Source organism: Macrobrachium rosenbergii, chromosome 9 (genome assembly GCF_040412425.1).
Source record: "Macrobrachium rosenbergii isolate ZJJX-2024 chromosome 9, ASM4041242v1, whole genome shotgun sequence".
Taxonomy (NCBI): Eukaryota; Metazoa; Arthropoda; class Malacostraca; order Decapoda; family Palaemonidae; genus Macrobrachium; species Macrobrachium rosenbergii.
Window position 1 is genome coordinate 9,285,305 of NC_089749.1, and position 20,448 is coordinate 9,305,752.

General features: G+C 36.6%; 1 protein-coding gene across 2 annotated transcripts in view; it reads left to right on the top strand.

Moving 5' to 3' along the window:
* LOC136841426 (pyridoxal phosphate homeostasis protein) overlaps positions 1–20,106 on the top strand; it is a 251,700-nt gene extending 231,594 nt beyond the window's left edge. Inside the window, exons 1-7 of one of the 2 annotated variants that reach the window (XM_067108354.1) lie at positions 11,687–11,844; positions 14,296–14,445; positions 15,233–15,301; positions 15,473–15,614; positions 17,014–17,156; positions 18,289–18,387; positions 19,461–20,106. In XM_067108354.1, coding sequence (XP_066964455.1) covers positions 11,755–11,844; positions 14,296–14,445; positions 15,233–15,301; positions 15,473–15,614; positions 17,014–17,156; positions 18,289–18,387; positions 19,461–19,541 — 774 coding nt within the window. In that variant the 5' untranslated portion in view covers positions 11,687–11,754 and the 3' untranslated portion in view covers positions 19,542–20,106. Of the gene's footprint in view, positions 1–11,686; positions 11,845–14,295; positions 14,446–15,232; positions 15,302–15,472; positions 15,615–17,013; positions 17,157–18,288; positions 18,388–19,460 lie in introns of those variants that run through there. The other variant, XM_067108355.1, reaches the window with a different exon arrangement.
* Positions 20,107–20,448: the final 342 nt, after the last annotated feature.

Below are 20,448 nucleotides of genomic sequence, written 5' to 3' on the forward strand. Positions count from 1 at the left end.
TCGCGAGCCGTCTCTAGATTTCGAAGCGCCTCGAACCCCCATCCAGACTCGTCCACCTCTTCTGAAAGTTAATTAAAATCGCCGATTGAATGGCGTGTCATCGTCAGTCCTCTCTGTAGAATTAACGCGGCCGCGGCCAAGATCGAAATAAAGGTGCCTAGCCCACATTTTCCATAATATTCAGACCGAGATCGCGATTCGAGATGTGGATATACCTGGAACTTCAGCAGACGACAGGAATTTCGCGCAAGTGCGCCTCTGAGAATCAATTAACTTAATGGTCGTTTGTTATGGAGATTTCACGAATATCATTATCGCAATTAACGTCCGCGACTCCCGACGATAAAGCGTGAATTATGGAGTCGCGTTAACACGGCGTGAAATCGATCATTAAGAGAAGCCTTTTGTTTTGTGAATGATTACGTTGTCTGTTGCTAAAAATAGCGCGGCGATATTCGGTTGGTTTTATTAGTATTTCTTATATATATATATATATATATATATATATATATATATATATATATATATATATATATATATATATATATATATATATATATATATGTGTGTGTGTGTGTTGCAGCATAAATGTATTTATTAATAAATAATAAGCCATAAAATATTTAATTAACGCGAGAGACAATATATGGAAAAGAAATTATATCACTCACACTGTAGTGCCCAAACTTCCCATCAGTTATTTGGGTTCTGAATGAAATCCAAACTGAAATTTAAAATATAAAAAAGGTGCGTCTTTGCTGAAAGATGGCAGCTATTAATTGCTGTAGAATGTTCTCTTTTTAGTTTCCTGTAAAAGAAAACCATTGTGCCGGCTTTGTCTGTCCGTCCGCACTTTTCCTCTCCACCCTCAGATCTTAAAAGCTACTGAGGCTCGAGGGCTGCAAATTGGTATGTTGATCATCCACCCTCCAATCATCAAACATAGCAAATTGCAGCCCTCTAGCCTCAGTTGTTTTTATTTTATTTGAGGCTAAAGTTGTCCATGATCGTGGCCACCACCAGGCCGTGGTTAAAGTTTCATGGGCCGCGGTTCATACAGCATTGTACCGAGACCACCGAAAGATAGGTCTATTTTCGGTGGCCTTGATTATACGCTGCAGCGGCTGTACAGAAAACTCGATGGCATTTTTTACTTTTTTCTTTTTTTTAAGCCATGACAGGAATTCATGCACTGCGTGTCCTTGAGTTGATCGTCAGCATGCAATGTCCGATATGAAAGAAGGCTTTTATTAATTGAAAATATGCCACTGATTTAATCATGAACCAGTACACATTTCGTCATTAACCAATACATATTTATCCATATTCCCTTACGCATGTAAACCAGTACACATTTAGTCTTAAACCCATACACATTATTATTATTATTATTATTATTATTATTATTATTATTATTATTATTATTGCTAAGAAATTCACAATCTCATGAGAAACAATCTGTGTAATAAAAATCCACAATTATATAGTTTATATTTTACATAGTAATATGTTTACTCTATAATTGTGGACTTTTATTAAAGTACACAGATTATTAAGATTATTATTATTATTATTATTATTATTATTATTATTATTATTATCCGCTCACTTAGGTATTCTTGCAATGACTTTTCTCTAAGTTGCATAATGCAATTGCACTTTAAAAAAATCTGCTGTTAGCCTTTTGTGTTACAAAGCACTGCACTCAGATATATTCCCCCGAGAAGAAACGAACATTCAGTGCATTTATTAAGGAACTGGGTCAGTACTCGCTACAAACCTCGTTGCATTGTTGCATTCTGCTGCATCTAAGAATAAAATAGGAAGAGAAAGTATCAGTGAATGAAGAAATCCCATGCAACTCTCTCTCTCTCTCTCTCTCTCTCTCTCTCTCTCTCTCTCTCTCTCTCTCTCTCTCTCTCTCTCTCTCTCTCGTGTTTTTCGTTGGGCTATGCCAAGGTTTTGGGAAGTTGTCTCCTGATTGTATGGAGATTGTAAAATATAGATGGGTCGGTCGGGGGGTGTAAGGATGAGGATGAGTGGGGGTAGGACCGAGGGTAAAGAACTGGTTGAGGATTAGCAGTGAGTGTGGGAGGATTGAAAAATAAGGGTTGAGGATTGGTGTGTGAGTGTGGGAGGATTGTTTGAAAAAAGGGGTGAGGATTACAGTGAGTGTGGGAAGATTGGTTGAAAAAAGCGTTAAGGATTAGGATGTGGGAAGACCATTCAAAAAACGGGGTGAGGATTGAGTGTAGGATGATTGTTTAAAAAAAAAAAGTATAAAGTGCGTCTAAGTTTCTTCGGCGCAATCGAGTTTTCTGTAGAGCCGCGACCCATGAAACTTTAACCACGGCCCTGTGGTGGCCTGTCCTATATCGTTGCCAGAAGCACGATTAAGACTAACTTTAACCTTAAATAAAATAAAAACCACTGAGGCTACCGAGAGGCTGCAATTTGGTATGTTTGATGACTGGACTGTGGATGATCAACGCAGTTGCGACCCCTCTAGCCTCAATGTTCGTCTGAAGGAGCGGACAGAAAAAGTGCGGTTTGAAAAGTGCGGACGGACAGACAAAGCTGGCACAATAATTTTCTTTTACAGAAAACTAAAAATGGCAGGATTAGGAGAGTATGAAGGAAGAACATTAAAAAAAAGTATTAGATTGTGAGTGGGCGTTCGAGAACTTTCCCCCCTCCCCCCCCAAAAAAAAGAGAGGAGGCGTGTGGTTGAGGTTTGTGGGTGGATGAGGTGTTTGAGGGGACGAGAGGGCATGGAAGGAGGAAAACTCATTGGGCAGTACACCCAGTACCCACCCAAGTTTCGGCATCAACGAAGCTCATTTGAAAACCCGCCCAAGTGGGAGTGTCGCCAAGTGACGCCACTTAACAAAACACCAAGAATACTTTTGCATTTTCTTAAATAAAAAGATTTTTTCGATATAACTGAATCGTCCTCCATAATTGGCCTCCATCTTCGTATATCATTAGCGATCTGGTTTTTAGGAAAGAGTCGACGGTTTCGAAAGCTCTCTCTCTCTCTCTCGGAGAATTCTTATTAGTGCCTGAACCTCACCCAACTTGTTATCGTGTTTTAGGAAATGTTATTCGTAACCAGATGTTCTCCTTGTTCTTGTTCTTCTCCCGTGCTCTGTTTTGAACAACGAGGAACAACGCTTGCTTGGGAAGTTTCTATAAACCTTGTTAATGTGATCGTCTCACAAATTGTGAATGTTTGTTGCTTTTTAATTTATAAATACAGACCCAGTTTTTAATGACATTGTATGATTCCAGGAAGTTTTGAAAATCAACAAAAATTATATTTAAAAACATTTTTTAACATATACCCGAGGGTAATTGTATTAATTCAGATGTATTAGGTAATCGAGAGAGAGAGAGAGAGAGAGAGAGAGAGAGAGAGAGAGAGAGGGAGGAGGAGAGAGTTGTTACCATTATCATTTCAGATATATATTAGGTAATCAACATTTTTACCATGCCCAAAGGAAATGTATCCTACAGATATATTAGATAATGAGAGAGATATTAGATAATGAGAGAGAGAGAGACTTAACATATTTTTAACACGACCCTGCCCGAACTCACATGTGCTTACATAACACGTAATCATGAGAGAGAGAGAGAGAGAGAGAGGCGAGAGGAGAGAGTCGTTGGCCATCTCCCATACAATATGGAAGTGCCTGGGTCTCCTTCCTTTAATTTGATATTTTTTTTTTCGGGAGGTTTTTTTAAGCCCGGTCATATTCACGGGAGTCTTATATATGACGTAATACGGGAAGATTGAACACCCAACTTTAGGCCAACGATTCGTCAGCTCTCTCTCTCTCTCTCTCTCTCTCTCTCTCTCTCTCTCTCTCTCTCTCTCTCTCTCTCTCTCTCTCTTTAATCTACTTAACCGAGTTATGTCCTGGTTTGTGTTACGTCAAGATCTCTAAAGGGTGGTATGTCTGATCGTGATCAGTAGGCCTATACTTACCTATACATACACACTGTAAATTTATACATACATACTTACATGCGCAAAGACCACAGAATAGAGCAATCTTCTCTCCTCTAAAGGAGAAGAGAATGAAGACAGCTCGCCTTCACGAAATAAAGCGAATAATAAAAAAAAAAAAAGGAAAGTGTCTCCTCTATGACCTTAATCTTCAACCTCTTCACCCCGTCAAGATTGAGGACTCGATCCTTCCAACGTATTTTGGAGGTGTCTTGGGGGAGCGTAAGTCTCAAAAGCTATCTTTATTCTCGGATTTATATATATATATATATATATATATATATATATATATATATATAAATGTCGTTTCACTGATGGCTTGACTCATGAAGATGCAAAAAGCTATGGATATTGGAAGCAAAGAGAGACATGGTCTAGAGACCTTGTTGCGAGATTGCTGAGCATTGACAGAACAGGAAGAAAGGGCAGTTAATGCAGAGAGAGAGAGAAAGAGAGAGAGAGAGAGAGTCAGTGGAATCCTAGCAGATAAAAAAAAAAAGACAAGCCTATTTGGAGAGATACACGGTCTAGACCAAGTCTTGGTCTAGACACGGAGAGAAACTGCTAAGCAATGACATAACAGAAAGAAAAGATAGATAATACAGAGAGAGAGAGAGAGAGAGAGAGCCAGTGGAATCCTAGCAGATAAACAAAAAAGATAAGCCTATTTGGAGAGATGCACGGTCTAGACCAGGCTAGGTCTAGACATGGAGAGAAATTGTTAAGCAATGACGAAACAGGAAGAAAGTATAGATAATATATAGAGAGAGAGAGAGAGAGAGAGAGACGCGAACTATTTTAAACTGCTCTCGACTTTTTCCGGCATGAACCGTTTATCTGAAGATTCTACTAGACACGAGACGTTGTTATAACCTCCGCACTGGAGAGGACAATAGAGGGGGGAAAATGTGGTTGTTATTGTCGTTGGGAGGTGAAGTTGGCCTTGTGCCAGCATGGTTTCTTGCTCCTTGAACCGTCAGTTTAATTGGATTAAAAAGAAAAGGGTTTTCAAATATCTAGAATATAATATCACTGAAAGCGAGGGAATTCGTTGAAAGCTCGAGAGCGCTCCTGTGCACCAAAGTTAAAAATAAGGAGTTATCGGAGATTTAGAGATTAAGTGGATTCTTTAACCGAGTGTACTTATTAAAAAATAATAAATAAGCAAAGCTAAAGCGATAGACAACAACGAGATACAATAAACAGTCCGGGACACTTGACAGCCATAAACGCACGCTTGGATACGCGCGTAATCCAACCGCGAAGGCTTTAGGCTAATGATGCGTCTACAAGCGGCAATAAACTGCATGTTTGCGCGTGACTGTTTATATGATTGTCTACGATTGTCTACGACCCCCCTTCCCTTCCTCCCCCACCCTTGTACCAATCCAGCTGTAACAGAAGGCGGAGAACAAACCTCTCTCTCTCTCTCTCTCTCTCTCTCTCTCTCTCTCTCTCTCTCTCTCTCTCTCTCTCTCTCTCTGCTTCAGAGACCAATTCTGAAACATCAAAAGCGATGGGGGGGGTGATAAAAAAGAAGCAATGTATTATTGAGCTTTGATCTCCTCAATTCGCTACAGAAATATGAGGTCATTCACTCTCGATAACAGAGAACCCACTTTTTTTATATTCATAAAGCCGCCGATTCTCTCTGTTCCTTTGTGGCTCGTTGTTGTTTGTCATTTTTTTTTCTTTCGTGACGTCATCGCGCGAAGAGTCGTCCTCATCAATCGCGCCAGCTTTTCGGGATTCGAGGCATTAGACCGATGTTGCTTTTCTTCCCGCCTCGTGGCTCCCTCGATTGCGAGGCAGGAAGTCGTTTTGCTTTTGTTTTCTTGTCGGTGCTGCTGCTGTTCCGCTCTGTCTCGTAATAACGCGGTTATTTCCGATGCATATAATATATCTATTTACCTATCTATATGAGATTTGAGTAGGGGTAATTTGAATCAAATAGGACAGCATGTCCTCAGATTTGAACAAATTGTTGGTCTCCTCTGATGGCTGAATATGGCAAAACTGCGTATTTTTTTTTAACCTATAGGGGCCAATATATACACTACAGCAACTTGAAAGATAAAATTATCCCTCCGAAAGCAACATTATCCTAGAACTGTAAAGATGGCTTCAGTTTTGACAAAAGTGGCACCATACGACTAAGGCATTACTACTTATCTTTATTTGTATATAAAAATGTAAGAGAAAATGGTTAATATTTATTTGTATAACAACTTCTGTAAAAGAAAATGGTTCTGTTTTGGGTTATCCACCCTGATTTGCCGAAATTGGCGTCCCCATCGGCCTAGTGTGCAATGACAACAATTTGTTGCTAACCTATTGAAGCCCTTAAATATAAGCTTCTGGAAGCTGAAAGGGATGTCACTATGTGCGATCTGACGCAGCGAATGCTGTGGTGACATCATATTTAATGAATATGAAGCCACGGTTACATATCCTCACTCATCAGGCAGGAAGGAAGGCGAGAGCGCGGTATCGCAAAACATGGATGAAATCATCACGCAAAACATCACGATGTAATTACGAAGTTGTTGGTGCAGTGTCATGGAATTTGAATGTGTAGTTAATGAAATCGAGTCCTCCAGTTGAAACTTTTGGTATTATATCTGGTTATTTATCGGAGGGTGATTTATGTTATTAAAGCACTCAGTATTATTGACCGTACCGCGGTAGTCTCACTCCATTTATGTAAGGATTCATTCTGCTCTTAGCGACCAAATTGTTCTCAGTCGCTACAACTGAGTACATTTTTTGTGTGTCAGAAGATATATAAGTTTAATTATTTCGTACTATGTATAAGCTTTACATATAACCTAGCAACGCTGGCTATCTCTGCTAGTTGATAAGACTACGACGGAAATATATCCATTTGTGTATGAGTTGAGAATAACAGTGTCGTTAGTACTATGGGACTTTTTTTTTTTTTGTCAGGGCGTGGTCCACATTTCTCCCTATAATACATAACATTTTAGTGGGCGAGTACCATCTCATCTTTCATAAATGTGGGTCGTTCGTACTAGCTAATTTCCAAGCACTGTCTTTACTTAAGATTCTTTGCAGCGTGCCTTCGGCACCTAGCTGCAGCCCCTTTCATTCCTTTAACTGTACCTCCTTTCATACTCTCTAAATCTTGCTTTCCACCCTCTCCTAACAATTGATACATAGTGCAACTGCTTTGAGATTTTCCTCCTGTTACACCTTTCAAACCTTTCACTGTCAATTTCCATTTCAGCTCTGAATGACTTCGTAGGTCCCGGTGCTTGGCCATTGGCCTGAATTCTACATTCAACTCCACTCCAAGCACTGTCCTCTCCCAAGCATTCTTGTTCATTTATTTCATCATGCAGAGACCCTGGTGAATGAATGCTCTCATTACTTTAGTCTTCAGGACGCCTCTGGTTGGCTCCCTTATCCCATTCGAGTGAAAACTAGACCGAGGCTCTTGTCCATGTTGTTTCTCTTGTAGCCAACAACAACAGCAAAACAATACGATAAGAACCTGTTATTATTATTATTATTATTATTATTATTATTATTATTATTATTATTACTCAGTCTTCTCCTCTTCTACGCTACGATGGGCTTTTGTGCCTCAAATAAAAGGAGAGACAATTGAATTTAGAAGTAAGGAGAGATGACGTCAAATACAGGAGATAAAGAGATAATATATGAAATAGAAAATAACAGAAAATGACAAAGATAAAAATAAGAAATCCTCGACTGAATTAGTTTGATTTTACTTTAGGATATTGTTTGGGTATATGTGCGATATGCCATCAAGAGTGACAGCGTAATAAAACAATGGAAAACTAGACCTAGTGACCTTTATCTCTCTCTCTCTCTCTCTCTCTCTCTCTCTCTCTCTCTCTCTCTCTCTCTCTCTCTCTCTCTCTCTCTCTCGTGCACGGCGAGCGATTAACGTTTGTAAACACACTTAAAAGGGTTCAGGTTCCATGAATTGGCTGATATTTTGATTTCCAGTTCACGAGCAGATTTCGGATTCGTCTGTCCTGCTATTTTCGTCCGCGGCTTTAAAAAGGAACCGCCGGGAACAGGGACAAACAGAAAAGGAACTGTGGTTCCTCTCTCTCTCTCTCTCTCTCTCTCTCTCTCTCTCTCTCTCTCTCTCTCTCTCTCTCTCTCTATATATATATATATATATATATATATATATATATATATATATATATATATATATATATATATATCGATTTTTGTTTGTTTATCATTAGCCCTTCATCAAACTGAGCTTCCAAAGCACAGAATATTTTATATATGGGAAAACACGAAAGAAAAATAATAAATGAGCGACAGATATCAACAAAACAAATAAATGATATATATATATGTGCTTGTGTGTGTATTAAACTTAAATCAGAAAGCTGATATGATGGTAGTATGACGATCATACAATTACCAAGGGTGTTGGAAGAAGGGTTAAGCTTTCGGTACAATAGAAGTATGGCACAATGGAGAGCAATTGGCCTGCAACTGATATTGTTGTACCTGACAAGTGGCATGACTTTTTATAATATATATATATATATATATATATATATATATATATATATATATATATATATATATATATATATATATATATATCTTGAATCTTGTAGAATGTTTGAAGGCTGGAAAATAACAGAATTGAATTACTGAACCATTACTTTAGAATGTTGAAAAGTCAGAAGATTAGACTATTTTGCTTTACAATATTCATTTTGATTTTAGTGACTATATAGATAGTGGTACCACTAAGAAAGTTTAAAATTCTTTTCGGCTTTGAGAATTCGATAGAAATGGATCAAGGAAGTTAAGTAAAATTTTGGATATTGAAAAATCAAAAGATTTAGATTTTTTTTTTTTTTTTTACAATATTCAGTGACTTTATGACTTTATTAAGATTGTGGGACCACCAAGGAAATTCAAACTGATTTTAGACTTATAGAATTCAATAGAAATGGATCGAGGAAGTGAAATCGAATCATGAATATTGGAAATTCAAGAGATTCAGACTATTTTGCATTACAATGTCCAATTTTGCATTCGTGACTTTGCTTTGATAGTGGTACCACCAACAAAGTTTAAGCTGACTTTGGGCTTTGAGATTTCAGAGGACAGTATCTAAGAAGTTAAATTATTTATTTAAGTAAATATTCTCTTTAGCAAATCTACCTGGGCACAATTCCCAAATTAGATTTCACTGGCATTTAAAGAAAAAGACTTGAGTAGAAAGGATGGCAAAAAAAAAAAACAAATAGATCATTAAATAAGTTACTGGCATTTTAGGAAAAGTAATTGAGTAGAGAGGTTATGTGAAGACGCAAAAAAATGAACGAACAAATAAATATTTAAATAGGTGAAAAATACATAAATAAAATAATGAAATAAATAAATAGATAGGTATATGGATATATAAATAGATGGACGCAAAATATATATATATAAATAGGTTGAAAAATAGATAAACAAAATAATTAAAGACATAGATAAATAAATAAATAAATAAATAGGTTAAAAACTAGATAAATAAAATAATGCAATAAATAAATAAATAGATAAATGGATTGAAAAACGGATAAATAAATAAATAAAGAGATAAATAAGACTGGGAAAATCCGTGACATGAAAAGGGAACCACTTCGATAACAGAATCGAAGTCGCGTCACTGCTAAATAAGGCTCACGGCGAGGACAAGTGATTTATCTTGGAGACAGACGACCTTTCCCCCTCCCCCCTCCCCCCTCCCCTCCCTCCGTGAACCAAAGCCACCTCCCCTCCCCTCCACATCAAAGTGTGAGGACCTTAATTGGTATCTTGTCTAGATAATGTGAGAGGTCATTTGTATTCAAGTGATGGCGCTGAGATGAAATGTCCCTATATCACTCCGGTGTGTTTATTTATATATATATATATATATATATATATATATATATATATATATATATATATATATATATATATATATATATATAAAACCACACAACTTCACTGTTTATATATACAGTATATATTCTTATTACTCGTATAACCTGAAGAGGAAGAATTTTTGCCACCGAAAGCTTATGTACTGTAAAATAAAGAATCTGGAATCTAAACCATCCTGTCTTATTGAAGCCTAATGCGATTAATATGTATATATATATATATATATATATATATATATATATATATATATATATATATATATATATATCTATATATATATATATGTGTGTGTGTGTGTGTGTGTGTGTGTGTGTGTGTGTGTGTGTGTGTGTGATGTTTATTTAATGTCTTCATTTCAAGGGGGATCAGCTGAGAACCAGAAGGCTCTACCCTTCAGTCGCCAATCTCTTTAAAGTAGGGAGAAAAGTCCAGCATATCAGTTCCCTCTGACAAAGATATTGCACCTGTATATTTATCCTATAATCAGTCCATCCAACGCTTTCTCTGTTCCCCATTTTATTTCCTCCAGAACGTTTCGATTTGTACTACACACTTCAAAAACCTTTCGTCTTGACATTTCTGTACTTAACCACGCCAATTCAGTTTTACCCATAGGGAAAATATACGGTTATAGATTCTTTCTTTAAAAGTGATGTTTAAACATCAAGCCAAAGGTATTACGCCAAGGCTGATATCTTCTCTGTTTTCAAGTTCCAGATTTAGTGCCGTGGTTTCCATTCTTCCTAGTTAAGTGGAGGCATTAAATGAACATCACAATAAGACTAAATAGTAACAAGTAAAACGTACGTGGTCTTGTTTTTCATTCTGTAAATGCAATGCATATCTGCGACACTCATGTGGGCATAAATGCAACAAGTTTTGTATCATATTATACACACTGCAGTACTGGATGTGTAAAAAGGTAAAAAATACCATTCTTAGCATAGACTTGATGTTCCCAAATTTACTTACTTCTGGGAAACAAACTGTAGGCAATTGGTTAATCACGTTACGCAGAACTCTTGTTATGTCGACTCAGCATGTTACAGTATTCTCTAAAGCCTCCCATTTATGATTTGCAGCCTGTTCCTTGATGTCATGCTATTCCCAGCGTATTAATGATATCCATGGAGGGATACTACATGATATCAAGAGATCATGTCACACCAATTACCGTAGACTCTAATTTGCTTCGGAGAAAAGACACATTCGAGTGGTTTCTGTATGCCATGGGAAAAGACTGTAGCTTTGCTGCATTTGTAGAGTACTGTTAATTAAAACTCAAAGCCATCTCCTTCCTAGTACGTAAAATAGATGTTCTTAATATTATCAATTGTACTGTACTCCTATTACCTTCTGTTACCTTTTTTCAAATGAACACCATCATAAGATTGAAGCTTGAATTTCAAGTCAGTGGCCCCTGTGGTGGGTTTGTTCAAGATGAATAGGGTTCATCTTCTGAATAATAATAATAATTATAATAAGTGTATAATTGGTAGTATACAGGATAATTCCAAATTGGTTCTCCCACTTCCAGAGTGCTCAACGTATCTTTGACCCAATTTGACCTGCTTTTTAGGCTTCAATTTTCGAACATATCATATATATTAGCATACAAACTTAGTAAAATGCTTTCACACCAATATAACAGACTATAAAGCGAAATAAGAGACGGTAAAATCACTCTTAGGGTCGCGTGACGTCACAAGTCAGGTCGCTTATGACACCAAACGGACGATCCTTCGAGAATGTAAACAAACGTTACGTGCTTGTTGCCCAAGTCCAGGACCTCCATCCTTATGTTACGTATCATGGCAGACGGGGAAGTTGCCAGGGCCCTCAAGCACGTCATAGAGCGAGTAGCAGTTGCTACCCAGAAGAGAAATCAAGTTAGTGTTAAGACGTGTCTAATTAAGTAGGAAATGATTTGCCCGTGTCGTATTATTGGTTGGATTTGGTGGTATGAAGAACGGCCGGTGTGCGATAAGTGGGTTAGGTTATTTTTGCGTCGTCGTATTTTCCAGACTCGGTCAGTCGATGTGGCAGATAAGAAAATTTTGCTCATTTAAATAATAGAGCAATTTGTATGTTAAATCTTGCCTTAGGATTGTCTAGAAGCCCAATAGCGTAGTTTAGTAGCCAATGGGACAACTGGTTAAGGTGTCAGGCAGACCTTGCCCAAGAGGTATCGTCAAGTAGCGTAAGGTAGACCAGATTATTGGTTAGGCCACGAAAGAAAAAGATCAGTAGGCTTAAATGGAAGATTTTTACAATAAAATTGCACCTACCGCCACAGTCTTTAGCTCGGCAACTACCAGTTTCCATGCAAAATGAGCCTCCTTTGTATCAGCTGCTTGGGGATGGATGTAAAACCCTCAACAAAAGACAGTCGGCTAAATATCCTGAACGTAAGCATAAATAAAAAGACTACTGTATAAATATCACAGTCAGCAACTGGCAAGAATTAGGCTGCGGTAGTAGTATGCAGTCTTACCATTTTTACTTTTAATACCAGCCCCATTTGCATGTAGACTGTGTTTCATACCAGCTTGAAGGGCATGAATATATAAACATGAAGATGGTCATTATCATGGTAACAGTAAGTTGTGATAAATTTTAGCCTGCTTTTCTTATGAAGCATATTAAAGAGACTTAAGAACAAAGCAAGGAAACTCAAGTGTCTGTAACTGATGTTAAAGAAAGACCTAGCTTAGTATATTGCTGAGCAAATTTGCAAAATCTTATTACTGTGTATGCACACAACAGGGGTGCATATGAGATCCAGAAGGGGTTTTGTTGTGCAAAGTCATTCATGCTGTGACCAGTCAGATAGGCTCGGCTGTCGAACATAGTTATGCAGTGAGAGTGCTTGTATAAAATTGAATTAGGTCTATTAGCATCAATGTGCAAGACAAGAAAGCGATGGCTGTTCAACAGTTTACCGGATATTGATTCATACATACAGTGCAGGTCCAATTGTATTCATGCAAATGAGAATTGTGTTCCTTTGCAAAGATAGACTGATCAGTAAGATAATTTGTAAACGTGTAATAAATATGTTGCATTTTATTATCCTAGTACTGTGTTATTACTGTTAGCCATTAGCCAGCTGTAACCCTAACTGAAAGAAAAAAATCTGCAGGCATAGCACCTTTATTAGGATGAGCAACCCAGTGCAGAAAAGGATATAGAGAAGTAGGCTAATGAAGAAGAAATAAGATAAAACTGTCATGTGAGCCTACCCAGCAAAAAAAAAAATTTTGCACCCATTTTGTATATTAGAGATTCCTATAATTCAACTCATGCTTAGTGAGACCCTTCTACAGGTATTGTCAGTTTGTGTGGTAGCCAGATAACTAGCATAATTAACTGCACTATTGCTCTAAGTCACATTAACCATAAATTTTTTCCTGAGTTCAAGAAGCACAGTGTGCTGACTAAAGTTTGAAGTAAGAAAATCATGATAAAATAAGATTAGGTGAGTCATTGGATATATTATAGACATATATAGTTAATAATGGTTATATTATGTAGTTGTGGGTCACTGATATGATACTGTGTATGCTGCTTTAAAGAGAAGCCGATGGTAGAAGTATAAAAAGAATTAAGGGTAAATCTTGGTGTCCATCGGGATCGACATTGAGCCCTTGGCGTTAGGTGTAGTATAATGGGAAAGGTGTTAAGAAAGGAGGCTTCATGGAGCTGCTTTATGCAGATAACCCTGTGGTAATTGCAGTCCCTGAGTAGGAGGTCTTGGAAATGTTTAAATGTTAAAAGGTGGAAGAGTGGAGTTGAGAGGAGAGGACTGAAAATGAAATAAGCATAACAAAGCTTATAGTGACTGGAAAGTAAGCAGAGGAAAAAGTACCAGTTAAGTGGTTGTGTGATTATTGGTAGGAAAGGTATGGGTGTGAACTCGGAACTGTGCACCAAGTACAGTTGGTGCCACAAGAGGCAGTGAAGAATACAAAAAGATATATGGAGTAAGAGATTTTAGAAGTCTAAAATACATTACAAGAGACACTACATTTGTATTAAATTGATTGTTGAATATGTGTTGGTCAGCAAGTATCACAGATTTACTTATTAGTACATCCCCAGCAATGTAAGGTGAGGGAAACAACTTATCAACTTCCCAGCACAGAGGCCCAGTTAAGTTTCATAAGTTTCATTAAACCTCTTATTATACTGTAACCTGATTACTTTATAATTTTTGTTAGTAATCTGTAGTGAAATGTATTATTATGGGTTTCTCTCTAATAAGCTCTCTCTCTCTCTAATAAGCTTTCACATTTGCTGCCTCTACAAACTTATGTACATTATGTTGTTTTCACTTACAGGATGTTGCAGCGCTGTTCCCACAGCCACGTTTGGTTGCCGTCAGTAAAACCAAGCCTAAAGAAATGATTGTCGAGGCCTATTCTAGTGGTCAGAGGCATTTTGGTGAAAATTACGTCCAGGAATTGGTGGATAAAGGTCATGATGAAGAGGTAAGAAAGCACATGCCAGATTTTGTACCGTACTTGTATAGAATAAACTGGTAATAGGCTATGTTATGGTAATTTCTGTTGTATCTAATCATTTTTAGAATGTCAAACACTGTGAACCCCTGAATAAGGCCTATTCCAAAGACTTTACTTTGAAAACCTAGTTATTTTTGATGGCTGATAAAAGAATAAGTTGATAATGTATACTGGTTATTGAGGTGAACCATACTTGGGATCATTATCAGTAGGACTTGACTTCATTCTGTGCTTTGTGGCAGATAGAGCAGAAGCTGTTATGACCCAGTTGCACTTTGATTGGGGCGATATCCTCTCATTGTAGCTGAGAAGTCTGCTGAATTACTAGAGAGTTAAAAGATATTTAATGCTTCATTTCAGTAAATATATTCAAGCATAAGTAGATCAGAAGGTTTCATTCCCAGTATCAGTCATATCTGCTATCCTGTGGATGGATAGCCACTTCTGGGTTTAACTGTTTTGATCTTCAACCTAGTGACAAGTTGTTAGTTTTGACTGATATCTTTGGAACTGGTCTCTGCATCGTGTCCAGAATACTTTTGAAGCTGTGAGTGGTGCATGCGCCGTGCCGCTACTAATCTACTGCTTGTTAGACAAAACAATAGTGTCTTAGGATGTTTGAAAGCCAGAATTGGGCTAAACGAATGATGAGTTTGTATTAAAGATTTTATAAAAGATTCAATAATTAACTTATGTCTGACTGCAGTACCGTACTATTAAAGTTTCAGATATTTGATGAATTCGTGTTTTACAGATGTTAGCAACATGTCCTGATATTAAATGGCACATGATAGGGCATCTTCAGAGCAATAAAGTTAACAAGGTAGGTGTAGTTCTTTTTGTTCATATATTATTGTACAAGTACGTTTAACCTAATTATCTGACCTTATAATCTGCTGTAAAAAGTCTTGGCAAGCTTGATTGAGTCATGTTGGAATTCTATGCCATTTTAAACTGTGTTAATCTTATGCTGTGTTATCTCATTCCCATTTAGGTTGTGAGCGTACCAAACCTGTACTGTATTGAGACAATCGATACAGCAAAATTAGCTACAGCAGTCAACAATGCAGCTGGCAAACACTTGAAAGATGAAAAGCTCGTGGTGTTCGTTCAGGTTAATACCAGCGGTGAAGAAAGTAAGTACTTTGTGCTTTCAACACTTGCAAGGTTTGATTGTTTTTTAGTAAAAGAATTATTTCATTTATCATAACAAACAAAGGTATGCATAAGAAATATTGCATTTTGCTGTAACTGTAACACAAACAAATGACAGTACAGTAAACCTCCCCATATTTGCGGTCTCGTGATTCGCGGACTCGCCTATTCGCGGATTTCTCTTTGGAACGTATATACACATTATTTGCGGAAAATTCACCCATTTGTGGTATTTTTCACTAAGAAATATTCCCTAAGTACTGTATTTTCACATTTTCATGACTAAATGCACTTTTTGTTACAAAACTATTAAAATACTCAGGTATAAGGATTTTTAGAGATTTTTTTTTGTGTTTGAACTATCAAAATAGGCAGTTCTGTGTTTTTAGGTGGGTTTTAGGTATTCGCAGATTTTAACTATTCACGGGCCGCAAATACGTGGGTTTACTGTATTGTAGATATTCATGTTTCGTCTTCTACCTTGGTAAACTTTACATAGTATAGGGTACGTACTGTATTTCTTTTCGCAGTAAAGTAGGTATTTGCTATAAATACATTCCCTCTCCTCTCTTGGCTGAGTTATTCATGTCATGCTGAGTCATTCAGTTTAAACTTGTTTGCCTTATGCTGTAATGTGGTGTGAGCTAAAAATATTAGCTCAAAGAGTCTTGAGTCTTCCCTTCTGTGAGATGTCTTAATCTCTGTGAGAGTCTTACTAATTATGTTATGGCATTATGGCATTAGCTGCCTTTGGTCACTCTAGTAGAGAAGCATCTGTGTTAGCTCTAGTAGCAAGCTCCCTTCTCTGTTATTGCTACCTTCTATATAAAGTTTGTACGCTACAGCTTCTTGCAATTGATGTGTTCAGACGATTTAAAAGCATGTTGAATAACTGCAGTATATCATAACTTTTATGCAGTGTTCTTTTTTGTTCTTATATTTTTTTTATATCTAAAATATTTCTTTCATATTTGTTTGTATATACACACTTAAACATTATGAACAGAAGTAGTAATTGAAAATGGAGATGATGAGTGGAAATTGATTGTTGGGTAAAGTTTCTATGTTCATTATGATAGCTGCTTTTTAGGGGGGTGTCTGAGTTAGGAAGAAAATGTTTCTTTAATTTCAAAATCATTCAACCTGCCTGTGGTATGATTTGCTGTATTTAATCCTTCAGTGAATTCCAACTTGGGGCCACCTACATTGATAATGTGTTCCTATTTTCTTCTCTCTCCCAGATACATGTTGCATTCTGTTAAGCAAGCTCTGTAAAACCTGTGGTTTTTTTGATCAAAGCAGTATCATCTGCATATTGTAAGCCTGTCAAGCTTCTGTTAGTACAGTATACATGTAATGAAAATTTTTAATGTATTCCAGATAAAAGTGGTGTCAATCCTGATAGTGTGAATGATTTGGTGAGCCATGTATTGAAGAATTGCCCTAACTTGAAGCTGGCTGGTCTCATGACCATAGGAGCATTTGATCATGATCTCTCAAAGGGACCCAATCCAGATTTTCAGGTACTGTATAATCTTGTTTTAGTAGCAGTATTAGGATAGTAAATAAATAATAGAATAGTAAATTACTTTTTGACAGATATTTGACAAAAAAAACTAGCAAAACATGAATATGTAATTGCCAAGTCTCAGCAACAGACAGAAGAATACACAAGTTGCCACTGGGAAAACCTCCCTGCCAACAAACCCTCTTGTCTTATTAGACCCAACCATTATTTCTGCTTCTGTTGTTTTCATAATGCCTTGGCAGTTGAGAGCATCTGGTTTTCAATAATTCTTTTGTTCTTAAGAGTAAACTTGGTACTGTAGTAATGTGTAATAACAATTAAGTAAGATGTAAGATAAGTGATCTGCGAGTATTTTGACAAATAAAGGCCTGTTTTGGTTATGTAAGTTACGACTGTGCTTTGGTGTTTAGTGCCAACAGCAACCATGTTTTTTCATTGCCATACATTTCTTGTCCTAGGGTTTAAGGTGAAGTAGTGGATGTAATACTGTATTACCATGACTAATACTGTCTGCCTGGAGGGAGAGTGCTGTGGTGTTATAAAGTAATAAGAGACAGTTGTGAATTGTTTTTTCATGATTATCGAAAAATATATATTAAAGTTGTGTTCCATCTCAAACAGTGCTTGCCAGTGATCTGCAGGTGCCTCTATTTATTCACCAGTAACGCAAGGGAAAGTTTTAGGTTTTATGCATTACACAGTAGTAAAACTTTTTTACTGCTGGGTTTGAGAATTGGCAAAGCTTACAAGCTGGAATAATTTTTTTTTTTTTTTTAATATTTGCTTTTGTGCATGTTGATGAGCCCTGTACAGTTTTAAGGTTACTTTATGAGTATTGGGTTTGTATGAAAATGCTTTTATAGTAAAAATAGTTCAAATACTGTTTTATGACAGCATTCTTAGGAGTATTGTTTTAGGTTGTGAACTTGGGAGTAGTCGCAGAATATCAGGTTTAAATGCTTACAATATATAAGTAACACTGATCAGAAAATACTCGTATATGTAACCCTGCAGGAAAATCACCTAAGTAATATAGGTTTCTAGTTGAGGTTAGAAGTGAAGAACCTTCAGTCACAAATATCTCCAGTATTTCATTTCATCTAATTTATTTTGTATTTCCTTTGTAGTGTTTACTCAAGTGTAGAGCTGAAGTTTGTGAAGCCCAGTGCATGGAACCAAAGGATATAGAACTTTCTATGGGGATGTCTAATGACTTTGAACATGCAGTAAGTGTTGTAAATTGTTTTTCGTAGAAAAATTATTTTAAAATGTCAGGACGTATAACTAGATATTTCCGGATTAGTGTGGTCAGACTAACTTTGTAATTAGTATTATAGGTCTTAATGCAGTATAGATCATTTTCAGTTGTAGAATTAGTTATTTCTTGATTACGTTACAAAATGTTATTATGATAGATGGTGAAGTCTTGAATCAGTATATTACATGTACTTATAGACTTTTCCAAATAATTTTAGTTTACAATATAAAGCTAAGAAGATGGAGGCCTGTCCTAAGTTATGCAAGTCAGAAAAATAATTTAACCCTTGTTCTCTTTGCCATTTTTTGTGGTATTTTGAGTGCAAAAACCTAATGAAAGAAATTAAAGCCAGACCTTGTGGAAAAACTGAAGTTGTGACAGTAGAGTACAGGAACAAAATTATGGTTACATATGGAAAGAGGCGTATTGTACTGGTAAATACTGTAATTACAGTGAAGTCTCTCTCTCTCTCTCTCTCTCTCTCTCTCTCTCTCTCTCTCTCTCTCTCTCTCTCTCTCTCTCTCTCTCTCTCTCTCTCTCTCTCTCTCTCTCTCTCTCTCTCTGCTTTACTTGTTTCCCCCTAGAAAAGGGATTTGTGTTCATTGTTAATCTAATTAAAATCTTTGTCCAGGACTTATAGATACCTTGATTACTCAATTTAATGTTTCCGTGGGTTCACCTAGTTGTAGGATCATCCAGGGATATTTGATTCTTGATTCATTTTGCCTCAGAATAGTTAGAAAATAAAAGAAAGTTCATGTTGTTCTGAAATATTCTATCAAATACTGAAGTTAGTTATACACTCCTGTAACGTTATACATTTATTGTAAAGAGAATAGTCATTATAAAACAGTACTGTAGTATTAATAAACACATGTAAATTTACTCATGAAGGCTTACTAGTGCTGGATTTAAGATTATAAGAGATTTTAGGTAATAAGCACATACAAGGCAAAAGGTGCACTGTAGCATTTGCCTACAAAATACAGTATAAGTGCAGAGTTTTGTGCCTATTAATCATAAGATTTTCATTTATTGCAGATTGATGTAGGCAGCACCAACGTGAGGGTTGGCAGCACAATATTCGGTGCCCGTAACTATCAAAAGTTAGTCTTAGGCTAGGTATTTAATTTTAAATATTGTGATATGTCTCCTTTTGGTTTTAAATTTTTATTTGTTGGGTTTTTTTTAACCAAGTTAATTCTGTCGTGATACATTCTTCATACGGGAATACCATGTATTCTGTTTAATTTTATAGTGCATCATTGTGTACTAAAGTTTTTAGTAACAAAGGACTAGTCACAAATGTGTATTGTTTGTCATTCATGTTGAATTGTTTTATGGCCATAATGTAATTGAAATGAAAAGCCTATGGAAAGTAGATGATCACCAGTTCACTTATGCCCAATTTCATGAGAGATTGACCCATGAAACATTTAATCTTCATTGACTTTGAGCATACAGAAAATAAAGGAAAAATCATAATGGGACGGGAGAGTATAGGTTGATTATTCCTTTAAGCCTTGACATAGTCTTCCAGTTACTGTGGATGCAATTTAACTGAGTAAACTTCTGTTGGTAATATAAATACTTTTGAGTTACTGCTCCGAACAGATACTACTTTATCTTGTATTCAGTAGGATTATAAGTCAATGGTTTTGACAATTTTAATAAAGGGAATATGACAGTAGCAAGTTTTTATCAAATCAGTTGTTTAAAGCTTCTAAGAACATATGTAAACAAACTCATCAGTCGGTATTTTTGTGTGTTACATCCAACAGGGCATGGAATCTGATGGTTTTATCAGTCCAAACCCTGAAGGAAATGAGAAGTAGCAAGGAAAAGATAAGAGTTGAACCTAACCTTGATGGCAATGCACACAAGTCTTCTGAAAGAGGGAAGATTGTAGGAAATATGGAAAGTGAAAGGAGGAGGGGTTAATTTTTAAAGCTGGTCAGTATAAAATTACTGAATGGCAATTAATGGAGAGAAAGAGGGGGGTTACCAGACCAGTTAAATGATGATTTAA